Here is a 22,868-nt window from a genome sequence, read left to right on the forward strand (position 1 = left end):
ATGGAAGGACTTTTAAAATGTAGCTGAAAGCTAAAGAGGATTGAGTGAGTTTTTGGCAGAAAGATCCTCCTCGCTCCGAGCACTGAATAAACAAATACCTGCTTGGCAGCCGTCTGACCACAGAATTTTATTTTCTTGCCCAGTTTTGGGCATCAGGCTAGAGAGGGCACCAAAGCAAGTGAAGGGCCTGAAGCACATGTTCCATGAGGAGCAGCTGAGGGAGCTGGGATTGTTTAGCCAGAAGGCTCAGGGGTGAAAGGAGGTTGTAGCCGGGTGGGAAGGTCAGCTTCTTCTCCCAGGCAACTAGTGACAGGATGAGATGACAAAAGCGTTATGCTGCGTGAAGGGATATTCAGGTTAGACATTGGGAGGAATTTCTTCACAGAAAGGGCGATTAGACATTGGAACGGACTGCCCATGGAGGTGGTGGAGCTACTATCCCTGGACGTGTTTAAGGAGACTGGATGTGGCATTCAGTGCCATGGTCTAGTGGACAGGGAGCTACTCGGTCATAGCTTGGAGTCGATAGTCTCATCTTAAATTGATTCTGCGACTACCATTTCACAGCTGAAAAGTAAACTACACCCCAGCAAAGGCTTTTAATGAACTGAAAGATTTTTTTTTTAGGCAGCTCCCCGGTTCCCAGCGGAAAAGGCGGGATCGCGGCGCGGCTCTCCCCGCAGAATAACGGGGCCAACAGGGCCCGCCACCGCCGCCCGCCCCGCGCATGCGCCCAGCTGGCGCACGCGCCGCCGCCGCCGCCCCGGCCCGGCCCGGCCCGCGCGCTCCCGCAGGGGCGCCCCCCGCGCGCGCGCCCGCCGGCAGCGGCCCGGCCTCCCGCGGGTGAGTAACGGCGCGGCCCGAGCCCGGCCGGCCCCGGGCACCGGGAGGGGCTCCTCGGGGCTGGGAGAGGCCGCGACAGGAGGGCACGGCGCCCGCCCCCGCCCGCAGCCGCTGTCAGAAGGGCCGCGGTGCCCCGCGGGCGGTGCCTTGCCTCCTCCCCGCTGTGGAAGCCTCGCCGCGCCCCCCGCCCGCGGCTGCTGCTGCTGCTGCTGTGGTGGGGGGCTGGCCTTGGTTCCGCTGAGTGGGAGAGAAGCGAAAGCGCTCGGAGCTCTGTGCCTGGCTCGGGGCGTGCGAGCAGCGCGGCGAAATGGGTCTGCTCCCCGCCCTTGCTTACGGCTCTTGTCAGCAGCCTGGCTCCGAGCTGCCCCGGGGAGCTCCCGGGGCTGAAGGTTGCTCTCCTCTCACGGCCTGCAGCCGCCCAGAGTTAGGTGTTTTTCCATGTCCTTTGGAAACAGAAGGCTGGCGTGTTGAAGGCAAATGCTGGAGGCTCTCTTACCACCTCTGCAGCAAAGAATCCGAAGGATTGTGTTTTGTTGCTACTGCTGTCTTTCTTAAATTCAAATCACAATTTCTGTTTTCTGGTTGTCGGATTTTAAATGCCTTTTTCTAAATTCAGTAGACATGAAAGAAATCTGTTATTGGAAGTGTTTGAAGAGATACCTTTTTAGCATGTAACACAGCTGTGAAGTGTCTGCATGCCGTATGTAATGTTTTCTTATATCTTTAATGATTTTCAAGCTATTTTTTAAAAAAGGCTTCAGGAGAAGACTTTTCATATGCAGAAAGTTTTTGAGAAGTTCCCTGGTTCTTCCTTATACTAGAAACACTCACAAGGTACCTACACATATAGTAGTCAGCTTCTGTTGCTTTTTACTCTTTGTGCTCTCCAGATCACAATGTGCTATGTAAATATGCTTTTAACACTTTTACCAGTCCTCACCTGGTCAATCACTTGGAAACTGAATTAATGTTTCTAGGTGCACATCTGCACTCTTAGCTCCAGAATCGAGGCTTTAAGGCCTAGATCTAGAGCTGATCTGTCAGAGTTTTCAGTTTCTTTGAGCTGGGAAAACTTAGTAGAACTAAGTTTAGATAACTTAGCTGAGAAGCTTTGATCCCATCCATGAGCTACCAGCCTCAGTGGCTTCTGGGTGACCTTACCCTTGATCAATAAAATCAGATTTTCAGAGCTCTCCCCTATGTTGCATTTCCATTTGTTGTGGTTAAGGAACATCAGAGCGAATATGTTATAGTATTTGCTGATTCTTGCTAAACTAGGTAAATCTGCTTTATCTCAACCTAATTTCTTTGCATAGTGTATTTCTCTTTTGGAATTTGTAAAACTGAAAAAAAGCAACCCACTAGGCAGGGCACTAAAACTTGAACTGCCTGACCAAAATTATCTTGAGTAATTAAGCACCATCGTCTCTTTCAACCACTTTTTAAAATTGCTTTTTCTTCCTTGACTAAAGAAAGATTCTTTTTTGGGGAAATATGCCAGGGAAAGAAAAGCTCATCATCTGTATATCTGTATGCTTTTTTCTCCCTATAGTGGAAAGGACAAACAGAAGGTTTCCTTGCACAGTAGCTTAAGGGTATAAAAAGCAGTAGTGAGGGAGAAAAAAAAAATCACTGTCGAGTAAGAGCTTGAGACATTCAATTAAGTATGTGGAACAGTTAGAAAAATTACTCCGACTTTTTCATAGACCCTTTTTTTTCTTCATGAAGGAGTTGTTTTAAGAAGATCATTTGGAAATTTTGCATACTATGATGAATTTAATGCTATTTATTACCAAAAAAAACCCAAATTCATTTGGAACAGAGATGATCATAATGGGATAGACTTATGTGTATTTTGTGCTTTTAATTCTGCATAGTTACTTGCAAACTAAAAAGTAAAACAACTGTGTCAGTTGTTCTGGGTTTTTTTGAGAAAAGAACTGGATGTTGAGGAAATACAGGTTTTAACTTTTCCTAGTAAAGCTTCATATTTTTCTCATATTATAAAGGAAACTACTATCTGTATTCATTAAAGGAGAAACTCTGACCTGTTACAGATGGTTTTTTTCTTCTTTTAAAGTTTGTTGAGTAGTCAAGAGAAGGAACCCAAACTGCTTACATTTTTATGTGGTACATCTATATGTGTGAACAAACATGGAGTTTGAATCCAAAAGCTTCTGAGTCAGAGTAACTGCATTTAAGATCTTAACCTTCATAAAGCGGAAGTTATTCAGCCTGACTTTTTCCTACCGAGGAAGTCAATTGCTGTTAGACCCAAGTGCACCCAAAAGTCCAAGGCACGATACTTCCTAAGTCTGTAGGAGTGACGTGTAAATCAGTAAATTGTAGTCAGACTCTAAAATTTGAATGTTCTTTGTCTAATGACTGTTGAATAAGACATGCATTTTTAAGGTTTTTCCACTTCCAAGGATAGGCATTACTTCATGTAGCTGTTTCACAGGCATGTTTGCTCAGTCTGTTTCTCCAGTATTGCCATTCTGCTGTGGCACTAGCATTGATAAGGGTAGTTTATCTGTCACTGTCTCTGAAAAGTAGATCTGAGCAAGATTAAATGACACATGAAGCACTGCCAACCTGTAGCTCTTTGATGCAGCTTTTACAATATAGGTGTCTGTGCCAGGTCTGAATTACATTATCGTCATTGAGACCGATGTTTCCCCAAAGCAAAAGCCTTTATTTACCATAGATATCATTTCCTTGTTCTAGAAATTTTGCACTTTGATGCTGGCCTCTGTATAAGCATAGAAGAAGTTCATAATATGATATGGTAGACCAAGGTCTGTTTTAATGCTAGTCAAATACTAGTGGGCATGCTGCTCATTTTTTACAGGGAACATTCACCTACTTCAATGGTGAATGTTCCCTATAAAAAAATTCTTGTTGAAATAATAATGTGGTGCACCAAGATCAATTCCTGATGCTGTAGACAAATGACTTAATGGTAGTGAAGTCTTGATCTAAACAGGAGGCATTGAGTAGCTGATACATCAACCAAGAATAAAATGGAACAGCTTCTTTGATATGGAATAGGAAAACCCAAATCACAAACCTTGTGACATTGCAAACCTTGTGACATTGCAGTCATGAATTCTTTTTCACAGAAGAGATAAAATTATAATTGCAGTGGTAGTTTATCTCTGGCAGTCCTGTATGTTGTTTAATGAAGATCAGTGGAATTTTATTTAAATTAAATGAAATATAAATACATTAGTCAGATGGATAATATTGTTTCCTTAAAAACAAAAATGCTATACAATAGGATTATAATAATCCGAAATAACAATAATCTGAAAATTGAGTTAAATTACCATATAGAGGTAGCATAATATACTAGGAAGAAGACTGAAAAGGTAATGAAAAATAGCAGGAGCAGTTTGAGTGTATTTAAAGTTAATTCCTTATTAAAGTAAGATGTTCTATACTCTAGACAATTTCCGACTGAATTCTCAAATCATGGGGATGGATTGTTAGCCGTAGAAGAAGAACCCTGTATTTTGATGTAAAGTGATGTGAAATCCTGTAAGCATGTATGCTGTAAAATCATTTTCCCTGACAGTAGCCAAATGTATGGTTTCAGAATCCAGTTGGGCAAAATGAACAACATCATTTTCATAGTCTTGCTTTGTTCCATCTGTTCTTTGTTGGCTTTAGTGCTGTGATTCACATTCAACTGAGTTCACTCTCTAACAAGGTGAAAGTGCGTTGAGATTTTGTTGTTTATTTTTGCAGTGTTAACTGGACTTTTCTCTTAAAGTAAATGAGTGACCTTACTGTGAAAATCAAATGAATCCCAGAAGTTATAACAGACAGTAAAAGAATGGATAAATATTGGAAATGGGAGTGTAATACTGCTATTCCAATTCAGGCTGTATTGTTAAAAAACATATTCTAAAATTGCTTATCTAAAATTATCATAGCAGTAGTAAGCAGCATATTGTGACAACTGAGCTCTATATTAATGCACTATAACACTGGTAGGAAACTAAGGTCAAATAATTTACAAGTATTTTAAAACTACCTGTGTATAGCTCAGTAAATTAAAATAAGAGTCTAAAATTTGCAGGTCAGTGACAGAAATAGAAATCACAGCTATACTATGTCTAATGACCCTTGAATGAGAAATGAATTCTTAGATTTTCTGGTTTAGTGTTCTCAGTGTTATGCATAATCTTGTCCCACAGAATTCTGTGGTAACCTATATTTTGTTAATCCTTTTCTCTGGTTCTCTTGTGATAATGTTGTACAGGAATTAAAGTTATAAATAAAATGACCAGGCCTTCCATTATAATGATTTTCTTCCCCCTAGTTTCATGATTCAAATCTTGCTGTGTACCATTGGTCATGTTTTGAATTTAGCCCTCGAACACTACATGAAGTGTCAGGCAGCTGTGACATTGTACTAACTGGCTGCCAGCAGCTAGCTTACGAGCTTTCTGCTTGATCTACATCTTTAATGCTATGCTGTTTTTGCTTATGTGATTCAGAAAAAAAATTTAAAATTTTAGATCTGTGAAGTTGTAAAGCATCATGGTTTCAAATTTAGTTTGCTGGAGTATTTTGTTAATGTATTGGTTAACAGAACGCGAAGTGCTTGGTCTCAAGCCAGTAAATAGGTTAGTAAATGAAACCTGCATTCTGAACACAAGCTGTAGTTCTGTCATACCCCATTTTGTTTTTTACTCTCATTCTGCTCTGTTGTTCTCCTTTCATAGCTTCTGTTTTTTTCTTCTGTTTTCTTTATTATTGCTACCTGAATAGCATTTGCAAAACATAATAGTTCTGAAATAATGTAACCAGAATTTCCATTTCATGGTATTTATCTGGGTTAGGATAAAAATTAAGTTCAAAAGTAAAACATGTTATAAAATATATCTTTGGTGGTAGAACCTCAAAATGTGACATATGTTCTCAAAGAAAAAAATGGGATTTTGTTTGTGTACCTCATCCTCCACAGTCTCTTAGTTCTGTGGTCAGTGTATGCGTCACATTTGTCTCTTGTTATTTTTATTATGTAGAGATTTTATGAAGCATTTCATACTGCTAAATACTAGGTAATAAGAAATCTGACTTAAAAATATTTTGTCTTTTGATCAGTTCCGGCCAAAATCCTTCTGTTGGGATTCTGAACTATGACATCATGGCAAGATTTCGCAGAAGAACATGCATCATTTTGTTGCTTTTTATTTTGTTTATTTGCTCCATTATGATGGCTTTGAAGACTCTGAGACCTGACAGAGCTGGCTTTGGGGATCCATTTGGACTTGGTTTGTTGCCGGAGCTTCAACAACGGACAGTGCTCTTAGATAGTAAGCAGAACTTGCTAAATAGGGCTCAAGGAGATACTGTAACACGTGTCAGTAATTTGCATAGTATTGCTGTCAATACTATGAAAGCATCTATGTCTCCAGTAAAAAAGCTGGAAGAGGAGCTTTCTTCTCCTAATTATAACTTTCACATATTCTACTATACTTGGTATGGGAATCCACAGTTTGATGGTAAATATATTCACTGGAATCATCCGTTGTTGCCACATTGGGATCCCAAAATTGCAAACAATTATCCAAAGGGAAGGCATAATCCTCCTGAGGACATTGGGGCCAACTTTTATCCAGAACTTGGATCTTACAGTTCCAAAGACCCTACTGTCATAGAAGCCCACATGAAGCAAATGCGTACAGCTTCAACTGGTAATGAATGTTAACGTTTCAGCATGTTGTTCATTTATCCAGCCTTACATCTGTGAATGAGCGCAACTGAGCTATCCTTCTGTTTTTCTGTGTAATTCAGGAAATGTCTGAAACTAGTAAATGTCTTTGTATCTCTGAGTTTTAACCCTCAACTGAAACCTACATCTTCAGAGCTGTGTCTGATGAGTGTAACAGCACAGAAACGTAAGAATGGTATTTGTAATACTGTAGGTACATGTTTTTCATTACTTACTGCTAAACACTGATAACATATATGAAAAAACAGAAACCTTGACTGGAATATGTTGTTTGTGTATTTTAGTTTTGGAGATGAATACTTCAGTTTAAAGGACAGGTTTCAGTAAATCATATTAGCATGCTTAAGGAGCAGACTGTCTTTTTTTTTTCTGTGAATGCTGTGTGTGTGCAATAACAATTGAGTATTAATTCCTTACTGTCCAAAAGTATCTTCTTTCAATACAAATTGATGTTCCCTTTTTCTAAATAAGGTGAATTGTATACATAAGAACATTCAATATATTTTTTGGTCTTGTTCCTTGTTGGGCTTTATCATCCTTTTTATGTTAATCTTCTTTAAAATAAGCAGTCATATAGGCTAATACTAAATTCTGAGCAGCTTCTGTAAATGTAGTTGGAACAGCATGACCAAAGCTCATATCATTATTGATACTGCTAATCGCCTTGTATTGAATCTCCTCCATTCACCTAATCATTACGGTTTAATGTAATTGTTATATTTTGATTAGCGATGTTACTTGTGTAGTGTCTACTTCTTGGTTGTTGTCATCTTGTGGGTTTTAACCTAACCTTTATTTTATACAAGGGTAAATAAAATCATAGGAAATTTCTCACCCTCTTCAGTAACATAACTCCATGAACAGGAGTAACAAGACTGTTGCAGAGAAATCTCAGATACAAGTTGCCAGTAAGCACTGTTTTAGTCTTACCTAGACCAAAATAATTTATGGCAGTGCAATGAAGGTAAGGGGGGCACTTGCAGCTTTAGAAGAATATGTGATGTTTCTCATCCTCTTAATACAGATGTCTAAGAAAGTTGAACTCCTGGTGAAAAAGGTGCCAATTACTAGGAAGAATGCTTTGCATAATCAATTTTTTTAGTAACTTCAGTTAGTTTTCCAGTTAAAACTCAGCAATGTGAATGAGTAGTTCAGACTTCCTATGACATTGATATTTATAGTCACCCTTTCCTGCTGCTATTCTCACTTAAGGATTTAAGTACAATTGAATTTGTCCTCTTCCATCTAGATTTGACTAACATAAATCATCAACTTTTTAAAAAAAAATTATACTTCATTCATTTTTCCATACTGTGAGGCTGACTACTTACAGTTTCTACTTTTTCTTTCTTAGCCAGTGTCTCATCCATGACTGTATTTTACAGTCGCATAATAATTTTTTCTAGCTATTTTTGAGGCTTTATCAAGGATCTTAAGAAAAAAGAGAAATGTAAGTAGTTCTTTCAGCAAATATTTTCTAATGATTGAAGGCATATAAGAGATTGGGGCAACAATCAGAACAAACAGAAATCTCATGCTTCCCTGTCTTCTTCTTATATTTTACAATTCTTAAATAATAATTTCCTAATATTTTACAGATTAAAACAGTAAATTTTATTAATAAGATTGCTTAGAGAAATTTTGTTTTGCACCAGCCTTTTCTTTGTGATAGTCCATTTTTGGTTTTATTCTGACTATTATTTGGTTTTATTCTTGACTATTCTGGTTTTAAAAACATTCATGACATTGTTTTTAGTGTCAAGTCCATCCTCTTTTTTTTTTTTTTTTTTTTTTACTCTTTAAGTGGTATATAACTTTATTTTTTAACCATAGGAAAGAAAGTGTGTAGTAGACTTTTTCAGGAAAAGACCAGTGTGAATTTAGGTTCCTTGATCAACAATTCTGTCTCCTGAACTTTTACATACTTCCTAAAGGTGTAAAAAAGGGTCTCGTCAAGATATCTGGATTTGTTGCTGTTCTGCTTGTTCATAACACCTTACTCATTTACATTTAGTCCTTTGCTTTTGTGTGAAATAAAAGATAATACGACAAAATGCAGCAAAACATTTCATTTTGCTTTCCTTGAGCAGACTGTCTCTTGTGATTATCTGTTATTCGTGATTTTGTTTTTGATAAAATGCAGAGATAATGTGCCTAAGGGTAGTTAAACTCTCTTCTGTGTTTGGTGAGTGCAAATTTCTGGTTTGGATATTGTGTGACTATGTACTCACTGTAATTTATAGTTTCTTTTTCCTAATTTTCAAATTGTTTGTTGGAAACTGTTGGTCAGAAATTGTATAATGCTAGTTAAGTAGGTGGAATTTAGAATATATACTTCCCTAGCTCAGTGAATTTATTAATTTACTTAAATCATTACCTAGTTAAAAAGAACCACATTGACTTATTCTTCTATATGTTCTAAATATCATTGATAGGAAAATATTCCTACATCAGTATTTCACATATTTCTTTCAGACTTAGCATCTTTTTGATATTGTTTCCACCTGTGCATTTAAAAGATCCAATCTGTTTATTTGACTGCATTTTATTTTAGAAGGAACGGGTTTTGCCTTTCTGAAGAGTGTTCTTTTGGTTTCTTGGAGAGCATCAGAAAAATTTACAGTATGAAGACGTTATTTGTTGTCTTTTTTTCTCCACAGCACTGGTAACATCCTTAAATTATTGAGTTACTCGAGCATTTTTTAAGATAATAAATTTAAAAACTAATTTCACATGCCTGGAAGGATACAGTTACACCATAGTAACTGTACCAGCAAGAAAGAAGGTTGTGGGATTGAAGTCACTGCTTCTAGCAATAAATGGTTGTTTTATATTTAAGCCAGAGGTACAATGAAGAAATAAGATGGGGAATAAAGTTCCATAAGATAAGAATGTCTTTCATCACATGCACAGCTCTCACATCTCTTGCCTATTCTATAACCCATGTATCTTGATATTCTCTGCCTGTATCATGGCATAGCTTTAATGCCTTAGAGGGGAGCACTCTTTTCATCTTGTCCATCCTGAAGGTTGGAGTGGTGTGCTGAAAAGTTGGAGGGAACAGCTCTTGAGTGTTAGGCTTAGGACACTGAGTACAGATTTGATCCCTTGATAAATGATCTAACCATTGTTTGTTTTGCAGTCCTATAATGAGAGTTGTTAAATTCCACTCTGAGAATACTGAGATTTTGTAACTGATTAAAAAGTAATTTGAGATTCTGATTTATTTTATGTAGATTTCACATCAATAATTGTAACTCATGACACTATTACAGTATACCTGTAATATTTTAAACAACGTGATTTAAAACTCAATTTTTGTGCTTTCAGGTGTAATAGTGCTTTCATGGTACCCACCAGGTATGGCTGATGAAAATGGAGAGCCTACTGATGATTTAGTGCCAGTTGTTTTGGACCATGCACACAAATACAACCTAAAGGTAAAGTATTTCTAGATGCATGTAATAGGACCAATTAGGAAAGTAAACTTTGCTATTATACTGCACTTCTTTTTGGTTATGGAAGCCTTTGAATTGCACTGAACTTTTGTAGGACCAGAGTAATATTCCTTTATAAGCAGAATAAATATTGTAATCTGCTTTAGCTTGCAGAGTCTAAGGTATAGTGTTGTGGATTTTTATTCTTTTCTAATTTCTTTTCAGAAAACAGTTTTTAAAATAAGACATTATGTTGTTTTCCAGTGAGTCTTGGGAGTTGAGGGAAGTATTACATATTCCAAAATACTGTGAAATACAGTGAGCTATAAACTAAGAACCTTTGAGAAAGAAGAAAGACTTATCTTCATTTTGCATTATTTCATAACTTTCTAGCACCTGATCATGGAGGTCAGGAGTGAACATCTATGAGGAATAAAGACAAATTTGGAATATCTAGTTTGAATAAATGTCTTTATTCCAGAAAGTATCAGAAATACTTGCCTTGGACTATAAGGTCAGAGACATGCTGCTCAGACTTTAGGGTTACTTCAGGGTATGACAGGGTAGGAGGGCTAAGTTATTGAATTCTTAAAATAGGTGAAATATCAAGTTAGTTAAAAAATTACATTAATTGATCAGTAGAATCTTAAATTGTGGTTTGATTTTGTTTGTTATTAGAATAAAACTTGTATTTCCCTTTGTGATAATGAAAATATGTATTTCATTTTAATCTCTCCCAAGTAATAAATTTGAGTTTTTAAGTAGCTGCATATGTTTCATCTCTGGAGTGTGCTGTCTGTAATGTGTACTTAACACAGAGCCTGTTCATCTGCTCAGGTTTTAGTTTGTTATGCAAGTTGCAGATTCTCAGTGAAATTTCCTGTCACTGGATGTAACTGTAAATTCCTTAGCAAGCAGGAGGAAAATAGGATAATTAAATCACATACAGAAGTAATTTTGAAACTTAAAAATCCTGTGTGATTTGCATTACATGATATAGATTGCACTCTAATAATAAATTTCTAAAAAGACAGAAGAAACGTATTATCCTTCCCCAAAATTTTCAGACCATTTTATGGAGTTTGCTCTCACCTAAAAGAATTTGTTAAGCATTCAAGTCTCAAAGGAGTCAAGGCCAAATGAAATAAGCTACCAAGGAAAGTACAATAGTGTGTAAAAGTGTGATAATGATTGCAGTATGAATGAAGCTGCGGTTACCACTTGGAAGAATTACTGGAGCACAGATATTCAGTATAGATATTGCAGGAAGTGCTACCTTCACTGTAATGTTCTTAAGCATTCTTGCACTAGTAAGTTATTGTAATAAGTGTTAGGAGTTTCAGTAGACCAAAGCCAAAATACAAAATACATTTCTGTTATGTTTGCTAAATAGAAATCTGGGAGAAAATACGCCCTTTTGATTTGTCTGATTTTCATAGTTGGAAATGAAAGATGAAATTATAGTGCTTTTCAGCCTCTACTGTCAGTCAGTTATTTAGTCTAACACTATTTTTCTATAGTTTCTACTTAATAGAGGGGAGATTGGCTCTGCAATGGAATTTTTCTACTATTGCAGAGTTGTCAAAGACTTTATTAAATACATTCTGCTCTAAAATTGCTTCTGAAAAAGTTGTTGCTTTGATTAATGTAACATATTCTTCCATGATTGTCTATTTGAAAAGAAAATTCATTTTTACATTGGAATTCACACACACTAGTTAATCAATTCCATAAGCTCCAAGCTTGACATTCAGAGCAATAGCACTACATTATATTATATTTATTTCCAAGAGCTTGTTGCTGTTGATAAATCTATAAAATTTAAGTTTTCATTTTGCATATCTTAAAATGTATTTAGACTCTGAAAACTATCCTTGGAGCATTATCTTTAGCAGATTTTAATACATTTAGAAATTAAATATTAAAATGTTTCATTAATTTATCAGTTCTTTGACATTCAAATAGATAATATTTTATTTTAAGTTTTAGGTTTTGTAGCTTTTTAATCTTTCTGAAGCATGATTACCACTTGCTATAGTCTAGGGTAAACAAAAACGGTGTTCTGTTTTAATGTAAAAAACCTAAGTATTTAATACCAAACTTCTGGGAATTGGAAACTTCTAATGTCAGTCGTGCAGGAGTTGTACTAGGGTTGGATTATTATTAGTATAGACTGATGAAATGTTTGGTCTGTAAAGAATTACATATTTGGCTGGTACTTGCTTTATGTAGTACCCAGTGCCCACGCATTCAGTAGTGTTTTATGTTTGTGTTGCTGTTTCTTTGTTTTCATCTTTCAGGTCACTTTTCATATCGAACCTTACAAAGACAGAGATGATCGCAGCATGTACCACAATGTCAAGTACATCATTGACAAGTGAGTTTTTTCAGAATGGTGTCCCTGGGGTTTCTTACCTGCTGGTTTAGGGGACTGAAGTATATGAACTAAAGCTTATAAAAATAGCTTATAATGTCTACTGAGACTGAAGAGAACTAAAAGAAACTTTGTTCATATTTACACACTGCAAAAATCAGTCTTTTTTATAAATCCTCAAGTGTGAATTTTACATAGATTCTCAAATTTAAATTGCTTTTTACAGTCTTTTAATGTCACAAGTCATACTTTAGATACTTCAGATTATCAACATGATCTATAAATTAAATAAAATGTACATTTTGATAATGATAAACTAGCAGATAGGGCTTTATTGTGTTGACCTCTAATGATTTTAATTTATCTTGACAAATTCCATACAGTTGTTTGGTGTTTTGCTTGTCAGTGCTGCTTAGACTGTCTTTATTTCATGCTGAATTAGACTTGCCCTTCAGAGGAAGCTGATAACTGTAGCACAGTTTGACACTAAGTTACTGTCACAGTTTAACCCCAGCCAGCAACTGGATATCACCAGGTGCCCCTTGCTTCCCCTGACATCCCTCAGCACTGGAGAAGTGAATCAGAAGGAAAAGACAGACTATGTGGATTGAGATAAGAGCAATTTAATGATTGAAACAAAATAGTATTATAATGGAAATTAATAGAATGATAATGGAAAAAAGAAGGAGAGAGAGTAACAAAACCTGAGACAAATTGCTCACCACCTTCTGAGCAGTACCCAGCTCAGCCCAGGGCAATGTTCAGTCCCCTTCCAGGCAGCTCCCTCAGTTTATATATGGGCATGACATGCTGAAGTGTGACGCATCTCTTTGGCCAGCTTAGGTGAGCTGTCCTGGCCTTCCTTCCTCCCAACTTTTTGTGCAGCTCCTCACTGACAGAGCAGGAGACACTTAGAAGTCCTTGACTTAGGATAAGCACTACTTAACAGCAGACAAAAGATCAGTTTTATTCTCATGCTAAGTCAAAAAAAAACCAAAAACAAAACAAAACAAAAAAAAACCCAAACAAACAAACAAAAAAAAACCCACAGCACTGGACCAGGTACTAAGAATATTAACTCTATTCCTTGCCAAACCCAGGACAGTTACTAATTTGTAGTATTTTAAAGGTTTTTTGAAGAGTCATTGTTTGATACTTCAGCAAACACTGGACTGAAGTTTTGTGGTCATGATGTTTTCTGTTTCAAAGTCCACATCCTGTCTTTTTAAATTAATTTTTTGGAAGAGTCTTCAGCTCAGATTGTACAACAGTATTTTCCAAATGGTAAATTTTATCTTAACGATACTTGTTTGCTTTATAGATACGGAAGCCATCCAGCCTTTTACAGGCACAAGACCAGCACAGGCAGACTTCTTCCCATGTTTTATGTTTATGACTCTTACGTAACAATTCCTGAAATATGGGCAAATCTGTTAACTGTGTCTGGATCCCAGAGTATTCGAAATACTCCCTATGATGCATTATTCATTGCACTTCTTGTAGAAGAAAGACATAAGCATGACATTCACAGAAGTGGTTTTGATGGAATGTATACGTACTTTGCCACCAATGGCTTCTCCTATGGCTCATCTCATCATAATTGGGCAAGTTTAAAAGCCTTTTGTGATAGTAACAACTTAATGTTTATTCCAAGTGTGGGGCCAGGTTATATTGATACCAGCATCCGACCATGGAACAACCACAACACCCGGAACCGTGTCAATGGGAAGTACTATGAGACTGCCTTCAGTGCAGCCCTTCTGGTGCGACCAGAAATTATTTCCATTACATCTTTTAATGAATGGCACGAGGGAACTCAGATTGAAAAAGCTGTCCCGAAACGGACTGGACAGGTGGTTTACCTTGATTATAAACCCCATAAACCAAATGTTTACCTTGAGCTTACTCAGAAGTGGTCTGAGAAGTACAGAAAGGAACAAGAACAGTGGCTTATGTGAGCTGTCCCAGCTGCAGTTGTTTCCTAATGCATTGATTGTATTGAGAAAGAAATTGAGAGCTGAAGAATCTGTTACTAAATATCTTTATTGTATCTTTTGAATGTATATGCACTACTACTGAATTTTAATTTTGAAAAGTAAAAAGATTATGAGATTATTGGTAATTCTGTTGTACTGGATATTTTAGTTCAAAAATATTCAGGGAAAGCTCTTTGTTGTTAATTTGTGTTTGTTGTTTTTTTTAACTTTGTAACTTGCATGCTGAGTTTTCAGAACATCTGCATGGGATAACGCTACATGACCAAAGTATAACAAAAAACTGGCACAGTTTCTTCCTTCTTTTATTCCTGTAATTGTGTTTCTAATCAAACTGATGCTGTAATCTAAATCCTTATAGCTTCTTGCAGGATGCATGTCTATAGTGTGTGAAATAATCTACATTTATGCTTTATGATGCTTTGCATATGGAGTTCTTGACATATGACTAGCTTGTGGTAAAAGCACTGAAGAGTTATGTGTGATGCAATACCACTGGCTTTTGTTTGAAAAAAAATAGTATTTGAAAGAATGTTTCAAAGAACTGCTGAAAGATTTCTAGTTTGCTTACATTTTTTTCTTTTTGGTACATGGTGTAGACTTGTGCAGATTACTGGATACTGACTGGGACCGTTTCTTTTTTTTTTCTCTTACTTTGAATTTAAAAAAAAAGTTTGGATTAGAGTGGAAAACATTTTTTGACAGGGAAAAAACCCCCTAAAGATGCAAAAAATTTATTAAAATTTTCATTGTTGCTTATTTTCTGCTAATAGACTGCATACACAGTGTGCTTTTTTAAATGTCTACTTTCTAAACTCAGTATCTTACTCATCCTACAATAACTTAATTGTAGGAAATACATTTTTTTGATTCTGAGTTAGGAGCAACCTAGTTTGGTAGCAATGAGAGCAACTACCCATTTGTTTAATTTGAAATCTGAGATTTCTCTTTTTTGCCTAGTCCATTTAGTTGTTCCGGGATTCACAATTGTAAATACTAAAATCTTGCTGTTATTCAGATAAGCTGAATAACAATGCTACCTGTAAGACTGTGGTATGGCTGGAAATGAGTATTTTCGTTCCTAAGAATCTCATATGTTAAATGTTGTGATTATTAACTAGTGCTCTTTATGAGGTTTGAAAGGTTCAATCACACAGACATACCTCCTCAGCCATACTTTTTGGTTTTTTTGGATTTTCATAGAGTTTCATAACAAAGCTGTAAACTTTGGAATATTAGAAATTGCAGTGTTTTGTTCATTCGCATCAAACGTTTAATCCAAGCAAAGTGGATTCTTTCATAGTTGTTTATTTTTTTTAATTGGCATATAAGGTTTTGATCCTGTGTTTTAGTTCGTATGCTCAGACTGTTGTGACCACTAATAACAGCTAGAATTCTACTCATGTCAGCAGAATTCATGAAAGTTGCACTCTTTACTGAGATCTCACTGTAATCTGTCTGTTAAGTGGTAAGGTGAATGTGAGGACTTCTGTTAAAACAGAAACCAAACTAGTATTTTTTTTTTCCAGAAAGCTTTTTCAGTCCAAATAAATGTTAACCAGTTACCACTATAAATTTCTAGAGTCTTTTTGATATGAAAAAGATTTGTTTATATATCTCTTACTTTTTTACTGTTCATTTTTTTTGTTGTTTCTTTGTGCTTGCTGAAGTGATGAGGTGTCATCTAATGCCCTCAGCTGCTTGAAGAAATGCAGAAATTGAATGGCAGATATATAACCTGGCATGTTGAAGTGTGCCTCTAGAGTTACTGGAGTCTTACAATCTCTCTTCATATTGTTTTGTATTTTCCTATTTCATTTCTGCAAGGTCTGAAATGCTTCTGAAAGAAATGTTTACTGATGCTTATTTGGTTTTGCCATACTCAGGTGAGTAAACTGACACAGACACAGGCATGACCACAGGCGTGAGACATAAAAAACACTTGTTAGTCTTCTACCACTTTCAAGTTAACTACTCCCTTTTTTATCTTACTTATTTTACTATAAACCCCTTAAATAGCTATACATAGCTCATTTTTATAATTCTTTGTATGTTTATGCTTTTACAGCCCAGAGTCCTTATATTTATTTTAAATGTAAGGGAAAAATTAAATGTTTGCATATATTATTAAAAAATCTTCTGAAATCAAACCTTTTGAAAGGACAAGTATCTTTGTTTTCCCTTTGCTTAAACTTTTGTCATCCACTGGTCTTTTCTCACTGTAGTTATCTGAGCACTTTACTGGTCTTGACAACTTTGCACTCATCTTTCAGCCCTTACTTTCTCCTAGTAGCAGTTTTTTTCTGTGACTGTGAAAGCCACTCCTTTGTTGCTGGGTATAGAAACATTTGAAATCTGTTGTATGGCATTGTACAACTCAGGTGATCTATATTGTTTAAAATGCAGTTTATGGTAACAGTGTAATGGATCTCCATTACTTTGAAAGAATTCCAGAATTGCTGTAAAGGTATTATTTAACCATTGCCATGAAGTAGTTTGGGCCATGGCACGCAGATGTCTGATGGGACCTTCAGAAGAATTTACAGAATTTCTCTAGAAAAGAATGAAAATAAAGTGCCTAGAAATTCATCGCCCCTGAGCACTTAGTGTATTTTTATGTGCTTGATGTGATTTAAAACATAAATATGCAACCTCACATAATATTTCAGAGTTGAGAATTTAATTTGATGATCCTAAGGAAAGCTGATGGAATAGCAGCTACTAGAGCTACCCCACCTGCCTGACTAATACTTTCTCTGTACTTAAAGCAAATCAACGTGCTGCTTCTTGTCATAGGGAGTGGAGAGTTTTGCTTATGGACTGTTACTGCAGTCATGATACTTATTTGAAATTTGAGTAAAAATAAGTCTGTGGGAAAGGATTTGTCAAATGCAAAGGAATAAGATGATTACAAGGACACAGTTAAAAGGGGCAAGGGAGGAGAAAAGTGAGTGTATTTAAGAAGGTGGTTACTCCAAGCTTTAATATTACACTAGGGGAAAAAGGGGACTCCAGTATGCAACCAAACTTGAGAAGCAGGGAAGAACATTTATGATTTGAAATAGATTTAAGGAATATCTAGATCCCATTTCACTTTGGTGTCCCACTAGCGTTACTTCTTGGCCAACTGGAAAAAAATACTGTAATGACTGTTTTTAATATTTTTACGCTGGTGAAATGCATTTGATTCATTATTTCATAGTATTTGAAGTGATATGGGAAGTTCTAAAAGATTGTGCCATGTTACACCTCTGCAAATACAGAAATACCTGAAGTAATCAATCACATACTATTGACTGAGTATCACTAGGGGGTAAATGGTTTCTAGTCAAAGGAGCAAGTCCTTGTGGTAAAAAGAGAACATATTTTTTAAAGAAAATCTATATGTTCATTTCTGCTTCTGTGAATTATGATCAAGTAAATTGTTTCAGTTCTGTGAGCTGTCTCAGAACTGAAGCATAGTGCATCAACTCTGAAATAAGAATGTGTATTAAATCTTGTATAGTAGTGCATGTCTGTCAGATCTGTAATCTTGTACTGAATGTTGTGGGCAAACATGTGCTGATGCTGTTACTGTTTTAGTGGCAAGCTGTAGATTATTGTGAATATAGTTTCTACACTGATGTTCATTATCTTTGTCTAGTGCATTTCTTTTGAGGTGCCAATGATTTGTCTCTTAAGAGGCTGTTGAAGCAGAAGGTCCTTCAGTGAAAACATTTTTGTTATGAAATTTGATATGTATGTTCTCTCCATAGTTTGAATTAACACATTTCACACATGGTTCTTAGATTCAGTTGAAAACATCTCTCAGGAGTGTTTAGAGCTCTATGTTGCCAGTAAATGTATCTCTGGGCACATAGATAAGGACTTACTGTGATTTAGGGCTCTGTTTATTCCGAATCTCATGAACACAAAAAGAAAAAAATAAAGAATTTATAAACAAATTATTTGCTACTGAATATAAGGTGAAAATTTATCTCCAAGTCCTACAAGTTCTTGTCTTCATCTTTTTACTTCAGTAAGATTGTGTCAATGTTTTGTTTCTTATCTTTTACTTCTGACCAGGATGTTAAATGTTCTTTAAATTTCTAAAGTGACTGTATTTCTAAGATTTCATAGTTGGAGTATTCAGTAAAGAGAATCTACAAGGTTAGCGGCATGGCAGAAAAGCCTGATGTGAATTTCATATTGTATAGGTGAATTTGTTGTGAATCGATAGTGTCTTTATATGAATTGAACACAAATAAAAAATACCCTTCTTTTAATATCCTACATGGCTGTGACAGAGATGAATTTGCTTACATAAAAATAAAAAATGTTTATGTGTCTATTTTGACATGTGCATATACCTGAAGTCATTATTTTTAAAGTGATATGTCATTGTAATAAAATTACAGACTGTATTCTGCTACTTTTAAGTAACCAATGGTTTTAATCCCCTGTGATATTTACAGAAAACCTTTTTGCTTATGAATGTTTTCATGAATAATAAATATATGCCAAAAAATTGTGATTTTTAAAAGAATATGTGACAGTGGGGTCTTTTCATAATATGAGTTTTGAAAGTTAATTTTTATTTTCCTATTACTGTGTATGTAGAATTTATTAGACTGAAAACAACAGGCTTATCACAATTTTTTTTTTTTAAATAGACAATACTACTGAAGTTTTTAGGCCTAATTTTATTGCATCTTGTTAAGCTGCTGAGTTTACTACTGCATGATGTTGCAAGTGTCTTGAGTCTTGAAGTACAAGTGTATGTTGACAAAGTAAAACTGAAGTTTGCAGTTCATACTGAAGTTTAGGAGGGATGGGCACACAAATAATTAGCCTTGCAGGAGAATGGTTTACAGCTGATTACTACAGAAGGGTGAATTCCGGTAGCATATTATGCTCTTCAGATATAAAAAGTTTGGAAGGTAAGCATTGCCATCTTATTTTTCATGGCTGTGTGAAATTACCTCCTTGGTGTTTGAAAAATGTGTTTTGTCATTCCAACAAACTGCACTGGTGTGAAAAAAATTAAAGCTAATTCAAACGCATAGTATTGTGTATTTCTGTACATACAGTTATCTTACAGTATGATGATTTTATGGAGAGATGAGAATTCTATTTTGTATATTCCATTCTTGCTACTACTCAGAGCTGGCTTCACACATTCAAAAGTGAGGAAATATTTTTAAATTAATTTAGGTCTTAGAATATGTGTATGCAAATATGTGCACGCACAATATTTTCCTCATCATGTCTTTGTGAAAAATGCTACTGTCCTTATATGGATAAAAAAGTCTGGAGCAGTTTTAGTCAGCTCCCGGATCTTACCAATGTGATCCAGAATGGCTCCCTTCTTGATCCTAGCAGTTAAGTAGTGTTCTTAGTCAGAAATAATCAGAGTATTCACGTTCATTTCTAATGGTCTTTTATCTAAAAATATGGGTAAAAATCTACTGAACTTTACTAAAGTAGAGAATTTTAGGAATGGTTAAACTTTTTTCAACATAGATTATAATATAGCAAAAATATACACTAGCTAACTAAAATTCACGTTGGAGAAAAATAAGTGTTTTATTAGATAATGTTGATGCCTGCTATTGCATTAAGAGCTGATACACCATTTTTAGAAGACAATTTTGTTTTGAAATTTGGTCTCTGCTTAGAGTATTTAAGATAATTTTATTTAGTTACAATAGCTGTTTTTTAAAACCTTAACAAGGTGTATTGCTGGCTCTCCATAGAAGCAACACAATGACAGGTAGCTTCTTGTTTTTTGAGGTGGGGGGATGACGTTTTTTTAGGTTTTTTTTAAGTCCATGGAAATGAGCACTATGTATCTGACAGCAGGAACCTGTCTTCAGAATTGGTTTTATAACTTGAAGTCATTGCTATAGAAACACAGCCGGATCTCTCAAGGCTAATTTCTCAAACTGCAATGTGATTCAACAAACAAAGTACCAGCAGTAATTTCAGTTGATTTTTAGAATAATAGTGAAAATTAGGATGCTAGTTTGTTGTGATTTTAATGGAAGTTTCTTGGAAAATTCTAATATACTATGGTAGAAAATACTTTTATCATAGAGTTGAGATTGCTTGCTCATTAAGATCAGAAAACCAGTTAAAGTTTGAGAAGTATGATTTTACATATGGTATACGTTTTTCAGTAAGACAGTATTTCATAATACCATTGCCACTATTCAAAATACTGTAATAACAATGAATACTTCTTTTTAAATGGTATTCTTCTTTAGTTCTAGAAGAAGTTTAGTTCTTCTTTAGTTCTAAAGAGCTAAAGAGGGCTTCCAAAGGCATTGACCTCAGGAAGCAATGTTAATAAATGAGAAATAATTCTAAGATTTTGCAGGGGAGAAAGAAGTAGCCAGCCATTTGCTTTGTGAAAAGCTTTGCAGTCCTTATTTTGTCTCATATAAATGATTCTTGTTGAGTGTTGAAATTTTATTCCACGTGAGCAAAGAACCTACTTTCAAAAAATAAAATAGTTCTGAAAACACAAGTGGTAAATTGTATTAGTTGTACTCATAGCATACCAAAAGTACATGTACTTTGCTATTTAGGTCCAACCTTTTGCTGACCAGCTTCCTGATCTACTAATTCACTTGGAAGTTTTTGTATATATTTTTACTTTTATTTTTTTATGAAAACATTGGAGAACAAGTGCAAAGCAAAATTTTAAAACTCCATTGCAGTAACATGACATTGAAAAGGATAAGCTGTATAGAAGGGAGGAATGTGGTTAAGAGATGTCAAAATTATAAAATGTCTGGAGACTTCATGCAGGCAATATAACCATATTCAGATGACTATATCAATGAAAAGATTTTTAAGAGGCTTGGAAGAAGTTCATGTACTTAAGCAACAGAATAAAGAAAGGTGTTGGAAATAAAAAGACACTTTTAAATGAAGATTCTGTCCAAATGATCAAACAAAAGAGGCAACTTCTGGCATTCATTCTAAAGCTAAAAAAAAAAAAAATTAAAAAAAAAAATCCCATATTAAACTTAAAGGAACAACTTCCTAGACCTAAAAAAACCCAAAAAAAAAAACCCAAAAAGAAAAAAAACAATAATTAAGCTTCCCCCATCCATCCACCAGAAGTAAATACAGAAGACCATGGAAGGCAAGACAAAATACAATATTAAGGAAAAAATACCCAAAAAATTTTAAGAACTAAACTTTTTTAATGCATGTTTCTAAAACATCACAAGCAGATAGAAAGCTGATAGTGTGCTAGTAGTGCTGGTAGATAGCAGGGTAGCAAAAGAATCTTTCACACATCCTTTAGATCTTGGATAACGCTGTAGTAGAGAAGTTTAAAGTGTCTTGTATCTATGTTTATTACAGAAGAGGTTAGAGATTTTCATGCTGGATCCAGTATCCATTGGTAATAAGAAATGTCCCATGTTGAAATGTCATACAAGTGGTTTTGTGCCTGGATCAATAAAACAAACAGCAATAAATCACCCTGTCTCAGTAGTACTCATGCAGGGGTTTTCAAGGAACTCAAGTATGAAATTCTTAAAAATGTGTATACTTTGTTGTTTAAGTTAACAGTAGGCACATGAAGGAAAGGGGATAAATGTGGTACCAATTTTAAAAAGACTTCTAGGAGGGATGCTTGGAACTGTAAACAAGTCTGAAATCCATCCTTGGTTTAAAAAGAATTGTAAAAATAGACATCTAAGATATGGCAATATCTATGTCGTTTTCCAAAGCAAAGTCATGCACCAAAAATCTATTACATTTTTGAAATTTTAATTAGAAATGTGGTCAAAGGCGATAAAGCTTTCAGCAAAATACTTGGCCTTCAAAGGAGACTACATTTTTATGCAAGTAGAGGAAAGAATTTTTCAGTACATCACTTGCCATTAAAAGTTAAGAAACAGATAATAGAAATATTAAATTTTCATAGACACAGGCAGATACTTGTTAGGTCCCAAAGACAGCTGTTGTGGCATTTGTGCTGTTCAGAAAGTCATTTAGAAATATATGCACTAGTGCTCAACAATTTCTAAAGATAATCAAAATTAAAAACCTAATTATGTAATAATAACAAATTGGGTGATAAAAGAGCTGGGAAAATGTAGTATGATGTGCATGTATAGTATCAGGACATATTACACATACACAACGCTGTACCCTGTTGTAGTGGTCTACTCCTTAAAATTGATTTGGCTGTCCATTTTGTTGGTACTGTAAAAAAATTAAGCTCAAAGATAGTAAACAACAAATATATTATTAGGAAGGACAATTAAAAATATCACTACACCATTGTATAAATCTGTGTCATACTTGTGTCTGGAACACTGGTTATCTACTTAAAACAAAACAAAAAAAACAAACAAACAAAAAAAAACCCAAAAAAAAACCCCTAAAAAGATACCTGGAAAGATTACAGAAATAAGAATAAGAGAGATTTGAACCAAGGAAAATGTACGTTAAAAATACTCATCTTCAAGAAA

The 22,868-nt window shown here is 35.3% G+C and overlaps 1 protein-coding gene across 6 annotated transcripts in view; it reads left to right on the top strand.

Moving 5' to 3' along the window:
• Window positions 1-738: 738 nt before the first annotated feature.
• The window catches only part of MANEA (mannosidase endo-alpha), a 55,780-nt gene continuing 33,650 nt past the window's right edge, over window positions 739-22,868 (top strand). For 4 of the 6 annotated variants that reach the window (XM_072926668.1, XM_072926669.1, XM_072926667.1 and 1 more), the window contains exons 1-5: window positions 739-843; window positions 5,959-6,551; window positions 9,920-10,029; window positions 12,327-12,403; window positions 16,222-16,280. In XM_072926668.1, the coding sequence (XP_072782769.1) occupies window positions 6,002-6,551; window positions 9,920-10,029; window positions 12,327-12,403; window positions 16,222-16,280 (796 nt within the window). In that variant the 5' untranslated portion in view covers window positions 739-843; window positions 5,959-6,001. Of the gene's footprint in view, window positions 844-900; window positions 1,678-5,958; window positions 6,552-9,919; window positions 10,030-12,326; window positions 12,404-13,721; window positions 19,437-22,868 lie in introns of those variants that run through there. The other 2 variants (XM_002197528.7, XM_072926665.1) reach the window with 2 other exon arrangements.

The sequence above is a fragment of the Taeniopygia guttata genome, chromosome 3, assembly GCF_048771995.1.
Source record: "Taeniopygia guttata chromosome 3, bTaeGut7.mat, whole genome shotgun sequence".
Taxonomy (NCBI): Eukaryota; Metazoa; Chordata; class Aves; order Passeriformes; family Estrildidae; genus Taeniopygia; species Taeniopygia guttata.